This window comes from Thalassophryne amazonica, chromosome 18 (genome assembly GCF_902500255.1).
Source record: "Thalassophryne amazonica chromosome 18, fThaAma1.1, whole genome shotgun sequence".
NCBI lineage: Eukaryota > Metazoa > Chordata > Actinopteri > Batrachoidiformes > Batrachoididae > Thalassophryne > Thalassophryne amazonica.
In genome coordinates, this window is record NC_047120.1 from 69,102,550 (window position 1) to 69,109,452 (window position 6,903).

The window sequence follows — 6,903 nt, forward strand, 5'->3', positions numbered from 1 at the left end:
TATGTGAAACATAAAAGGGAGAACATTAATCTACATCATTTCATTACTTTCTTTTATTTATCCTAGGCAGAGGCTTAATCCACTCTTTATAACAGGTATTAAGGATTATAAATTGTGGTGTTTTTTTAAATATTTTGCTTCGCTGCTGTGTGTGTGACTTTCCAGGTGCTTGCACTGTGTTCGTGCGAGCAAACACGAACGTGCACGATACTGTCGCCGCAGTATCATGCACGCCTATCCGACTGTATGCCCCTCCCAACAGCAGGTGGAATGTTTCGCGGTTCTCCATTTTGTTTTTGGTTCGCAGATTTTCTTCCGGTTTCTGCGTCTTTCGCTCAACTTCATGTTATGTGTGAAGGGACCCCAAAATACGCATCAACTAAAAGTAAAGCAGGTAAATACCTTTGACAGGTAAATACAACAGCATTTAGTCGTTAGGGTTAGGCCACTTGTCATCAAAAAAACTGACATTTAAATTCAATTTTGAAGCTACAACTGAAAAATGCAGCTGGTTTAAAGGACAAAAGCAGAGGAGAGCAGAGGACTCAGTACAGTCTCTATGTGCATCTGATCACACAACTTAAAATATGTTACCAAGGGTGTCACTTTGGAGCCCCTTTGAAATCAGCAAAATGTGGACCCAAATCCACAGGTTTTTGTTAAACTTCACTGAAGTGTGTACTGCTGATAAAGGATAGAAGTAAGCCTCTCTAAGATGTATCTCCTTCTGTCCTTCTCATACTTCTTCATAAGTACTGTCAGCACAAATATTGCATCTGTAGTGTCCTTTCTCGACATGAAACCAGAGTTTTTCTCATAGATCATCACCTCTTTGGTGAAGGTATGGTTAGTCATCCGAACCAACTGCTTTTCCACTCTTCATACTCTTCATAGCTGTCTTCACTTCATCCTTATAATCGGCTGCACTTTCTGATTTACTCTCTCCACATCACCCAGCCTTCTCTCCCTCATTTTCTTCATTCATCAGCTCCTCAAAATTCTCCCTTCACCTTCTCAAGGCACTCGTCTCACTTCTCAGCACATTTCCACCTGCATCCTTTATCACCCTAACCTGCTGCACATCCTTTCCAGCTCAGCCCCCCCCCCCCCCCCCCCCCCCACATCCGGCACATTTAGCCTGCGTACTAAGTTTGGTAAGAATCAGATATGTGCACCAAATGTTATCATGCTCACAAGAATTTTATTAAAATAACAATTCCTGCAGCATTGACCTTTGACTTTCTTTTTCCATAATTGATACACTGTGATAATATCACAGGCCCAAACACAACCAAAACGTTTAGAGCAGATTCTCAATCATTGTTTATGGCAAATGTGCGTAAAGTGAGGGGGGGGGGGGGGGGGACTGTTGGACAGAAGGCAAACTTGGTGACAACACATTTTCAGCTTTCGACAGCCGGGCGGTGAAACACACAAAAATATTTGCCTCCATTTACCAGCAGCTTATGCAGAAAAATCCCAGTATTCCCCACTTGTCTGAGGCTGATCTGACTCACAAATGTGAACCACGTTCAACCTCAAAATTCCATCTTTAAACTAATTGTGGTTTAGTAATTTCACTATTTTCCCCAAATGGGATTCTACGCTCCCTTTGTGCTTTAGTTTTCTGCTTTGCATCCCAGGGTGTGTTTAGCTTTCAGAGCTCAGCTTCCCAGAGCTCGCTCTATCTACATACGTACAGCTAACTGTATATGCCAACGACTTTCAAGGAGCATCCCTGTGGACCTCTTAATTAAGGAATGTGCAGTGTGTGCACTTGAACACTTAGATCAACCTTAAGAAGACTGGTCCATTTTTTTTTTCCTCATTAAACTTTGAGACTTGGGCAAATACACAGGCGGACAGGCGGGCCTGCTCTCCCCGTCATGTCCTGCTCTTAGCCCTGAGGCCAGTTCTGTGCCGTTAGCTGGGAGTAGAAGAGTGTGAATAAGAGAATAAGCAGTGCTCCATCTGGATGCAGCAGTGAAAGTCAAAGATTTATGATAAACTTTCTCATCTATATTAATGAACCTTGCCTTTTATTCAGATAGGTCTCAGACTTCAAAGATGGCCAGATACTCTATATGATAAACATCTCATATGATGAATGGATATGATAGAAATGAGGTATGAGATAAAATATTGCTTTATTGAATTTTGTGATTTATAAATATGACAGAATGTGCTTCTGAATCTTGGGTTTCAATTAATTGGCCATGGTTATGAGCACAAAAAAACAGTGACATCCAAAATAATTGCTCACAAACAAATATAGTCTACTGTACATATGTATATCTTTTAATTTTGCTGTAATTTAGAATGTGTTTTTTTTTTAATTCATCTGAAGCTTGGCTGTAGAATTTCACATTTTTAAAGAGTCAACCTCCTTGACAGGTCCGTGTCTTTGGGTCTTATGTATTGACTTACGGGGTCATGCATGTTGTAAACCCTGACGCAAGGCATCTCCATCCTCATCTGCTTGGCTACAAAAGGTTCTGAGGTTTTGTTTTTTTCCTCTTTTCTGCTCCTTTCATCACTGCAGCTTAGATACAGTGCATGCTGGGAAAGTTTGCAGTTGTGAAGTTGTTGCATTTGGAATCAGCACCTCCACATCTGAGGCCATGGAAATCTGTCCAAAAATTGTGGAGTGCTCCCTCTAGCTGTGATATGAATTACTGACCCAAGGGGTGGATTTCAAGTATATTTAAGATGTTGTTCACCTGTGATCCCACACTGGAGATCAGTGGGTAGATTGTGCCCCAGTGTGGTACAAGGGGCTTTGGGCATTCAACACCTCCTGCATGCGTCGGTTTTGAAAGCATGTCCAACTGGGTGGCCAGCATGCTGGAAGATGCCCCATCAGAAACTTTACTTCATACTTATTTAGTCACAGACGGTTTGATTGCCAACTCTGCAGAAGGATTTGCCGTTATCTGACTCTAGCTGTGTGCAACACTTATACATTCTTAATCCCCCAATATATTACAGGAAATTAAGTAATTCACATCGTAAGTATTTGTGCATCATTTACAGACGTTATATCATGAATTTTAATCAGGAGCTCTACAACACTCATATTTACTTAAACAGAGTCATTGGTGTTTAACTCCTCGGTTAAGTTTTATAGCAGTTGAAGATGTAATTGAGGCTTTGTCTTCTTAGCTTTCCAAAGTCGTTGGGATTTACATTTCCTGTGTGTTTAAATTTGTGTTTGTCGGGCACTAAGTGTAGAAGGATTAATTAGTGAGACGGCGCACTCAGTTCCAGTGTTTATAGGCAGGGCAGCTCGACTCCACTGACTTTCAGCACTTTTCAAGGGTAACAGAACATTACGGTGTCTGAGAGTCGAACACTGCAAGTGGCAGCCAATTTTAATTCAACGTCTCTTTTTCTTCTTTTCAAAAAGTACATTATTAAGGGCCCCTTCACACATAGTGTGAATAAGTACAACTCAGGGCGACTCACGGCGAAACAGCTCGTATGAGCGAACCACAAAACATTGCGCTGACGGGCAGGCATACATACAGGCAGACAGTTTGTGCACGAGATGGTGTCTTTTGAGCAGGAACACAGCAGCTGCTCGCACTGTGTTCCATGGGACGAGCTGCACCACATTGCGCCGCTGGTGTGGAGGAAAGTAAAATAAAAACCAGCTGTATAATTAGTGAATATCACTGGGTTGATATAAATAATACATTAAAGGGGGACACAGTAGAGAACCCCGCGGTTAAATAACCCTGATTAAAAAAAAAACCACTCACGACATTTGAACCCACACACTCGGATTGCCAGAGTATTTGTCATACTGTTGGCCTGTCATATGGTCCTGCAGCGCGCCGCTCACTGTCCTGTCAGCCAGACGTGATGTTCAGATCGTCTGCTGTGTGTCCACATGAGCTGACTGTCCAGTCCAGCTGGAACAGCCTGTCAATGTGCGCTCTCTCCAGCCCGTCACAAAAGCGATATATGTTTTTATGTACTTCATTGTGAGGACAGCAAGCACACACACACACACGTGTCCGTCAAAACAGGGTGCATGTTCTGCAGCTCTGATGTCCAGGACCAGAGTTGTCAACAGCTGCTACGCCCCCGTCCGTTCAGCGCACAGTGTCACTCTGTGATCAGATGAGAGATGCCTTGCCTGTTGGGGGGAGTTGAGCCCCACACACACACGTGTTGTGGGGGAGCTGACACTCTGTGGCACGCCACATCTTGGCAACTCCACAGTCGTGGGGCACTTAGACAAATTTCACATCCAGCTCGACAGTGATTGTCTGCTGACTGTTTTCGTGTTAATAGTGTGAACGGCCACACTTTTTCTAAGTGTCAAACAAGCGGTGTTTGATGTTCGTGTGTGTCAGCCAGAATTTGTCCGACACCTGCCGCGAGAGGGTTCGTTGGGCTCTCAGAGCGCACACTCTGTCTTTCAGCTACTGGTGTGCACAAATAGTTTTAGCAACAGGTGTATGAGGCATTAGAGGCTGGTACGATTTTACACGTTTTGCATACGATTCCTGCTTCATGTGCACTTTATGCGCAATTCGACCAAATTTGCATTAATGTGTGAAGGGGCCCTAAACGCAGGCACAGTGGCAAGTACAGTACCCAGACGAGCAAGGTTCCACCTCAAACTCATTTTGAACCTCCCCCGCTTCAGCGAGTGGCTTCTGTCTGTGTTTGACCGGTGTGTTGTGTCCCCTCCCATCCTTTTCTTCTCCTCTCCCTCTTGCTTTCTTTTTCAGAGAGGTATGATTGTAGACGCCCGGCTCAAGGAGCTCACCCCGGCCATGCCAGTTATTTTTATCAAGGCCATCCCTGTGGACAAAAAAGAGCACAAAAACATCTACCCATGTCCTGTCTACAAGACCCAGCAGAGAGGACCGACATATGTTTGGACATTTGACCTCAACACAAAAGAAAACCCGTCCAAGTGGGTCGTGGCTGGGGTGGCCCTGCTGCTGAATGTTTAAATGTTTCGTTGTGAGTGTGGTTCAGGTTCCTGTTCTGAATGAGAAAGTTTGAAATATTTAAAATTTTGTTAGACAACAAATTTCTTAGTTTTTAAGAGTTCCTTGTTCAAAAAAGTCTTTTTTTTCTTTCCACTCTGTTTTTCTTCACGTTTTGTCTTCATGTTTTGTTCAGGTTTTGACACTGTAGTGCATTTAAAAAAAAAATAAAATAGAATAAATCCTTAGAACTTATATAGTCTGTTTTACTGTGTAACCAACTTCACCAAGTCATCACTCCAAACAGCCCCATTCAGATTTGAACAGGCCTATCATCAAGGCAGTGGGCAGGGCTAATTTATTTTCGAACGTCTGAGCAGAACCTGGTTTTTTAAAGCAGTTTAGTGAACAATTTTACATGGAAAAACTGTTTCTCAAAGGTAATTTTTTTTTTTTTTTTGTCCCTTCAAACATCACTGGAGTGTGTCTTTAAGAGGAACAGAAACAAATGAATTCAAACTTTAGTCCTACTTAGAATAATAAAAAATACTGAATTTAAAACATACATTTACTATATTTTTTAAATTTAATGATATTCTTAAACTCAAGAAGCACTCGGACCCTTAATTAACAGTCGGGTACCCTCATCTGTAAAACTTTAACACATACAGTTGCCATTTTCGGAAACAAGGTATACTACAGTGTTTGATATCATCCCCTATATCGCCCCATCATATCCTAACAGGTTCTGATGGCACAAATTTCGCTTTCATGTTTGATATATTATTCTGTGTCTGCACCGTGCAGTTACTCAACACCAAGTTACCACAGATGAAACATATATGGGATCTAAATCCATCTCACGTCCCTCGTGTTTGGGTTCAGAGGACGCCTACCATGACTTAGTCTGAGTAAAACGTTTCCGTCTGTAGTAACAATTCAGTGAGTCACTGCACGTACGGTGGCTGAGAGAGGCCACAACACTTCCAAATGAAGATTAAACAATCAAATGGGGAAAACATCTTCTTCAGTTCTATAACAGGGAGTGACATCACAAAGCCTTTTGCTAATAATTGCTAATAAACATGTCGACAGCACGTGCAATAACTCAAATTGCTCACGTCTGCTGAAGATTCAGACAACACGTGAAAGATCATCGAGGGGTCGTAAATGTCGACAACACAAAGAGTGAACTGAGGAACAGGCTTGACGTTATCGATGACTTCTGTGCAGAGTTTTTAATGACGTGCTGTCAGGGATTTGTTTTAATGTTCTCTTAATTGTAAGGCTTTTTTCTGTAATAGTAACGATTCAGAATCATTTTTGGGTCATTCTTCAGATAAGTGCAGACGTCCTTATTGAGTGCTTTTGTATTTGTACAGATAATTTTGCAAGAAAGTTTAAAAATCCCAACACTGTACTTGCTTTCTTTCATAAAAACCTCCGCAGTAACAGTTTTATCTTATTAGTCCAGATTGTGCGTTTTATTTCTCAGCACTTGACTGTGAATCCAGTTTTTGTGCCGGCATACAGTCGTTCCACTATCACCAGTTTCCAGTCCGTTGCCTTTGTACCAAGTGTTTAGACCAATACTCGCCTCCTCCTTCTGCTTCACTCCTTTTTCTTTCCTCCTCCCTGTTTAAGATAAAAACAAAAACTCCCTCCACAGTGGAATGAATAGTGCGGCCTCTCAGTGACGTCCCTCAGCAACACGTGGATGCAAACGCACGCACTGTGAGTCATTCTTAATGGCGCTCTCACTCTGGTTCCCTGGCGCCTCCTTTATCTGGTTATTGGAGAGTTTTAACAATGCGCTCAGAGACAGAAGCAGGAGGAGGACGAGCACATGAGATGAGGAAGGAGGAGGGAGGAAAGCAATGATGCGGGGTGAGCCAATTTATGTGGAACTTTCAGATTACACCTTCAGGTTGCATTATGAAAGAGACGCCCATAACTA

General features: G+C 42.5%; 1 protein-coding gene across 1 annotated transcript in view; it reads left to right on the forward strand.

The window, feature by feature from the left end:
- The window catches only part of dnah9 (dynein, axonemal, heavy chain 9), a 396,633-nt gene extending 391,610 nt beyond the window's left edge, over window positions 1–5,023 (forward strand). Inside the window, exon 78 of the mRNA XM_034193818.1 lies at window positions 4,743–5,023. Within this exon, the coding sequence (XP_034049709.1) occupies window positions 4,743–4,970 (228 nt within the window). The 3' untranslated portion in view covers window positions 4,971–5,023. The remainder of the gene's footprint in view (window positions 1–4,742) is intronic.
- The last annotated feature ends 1,880 nt before the right edge of the window (window positions 5,024–6,903 follow it).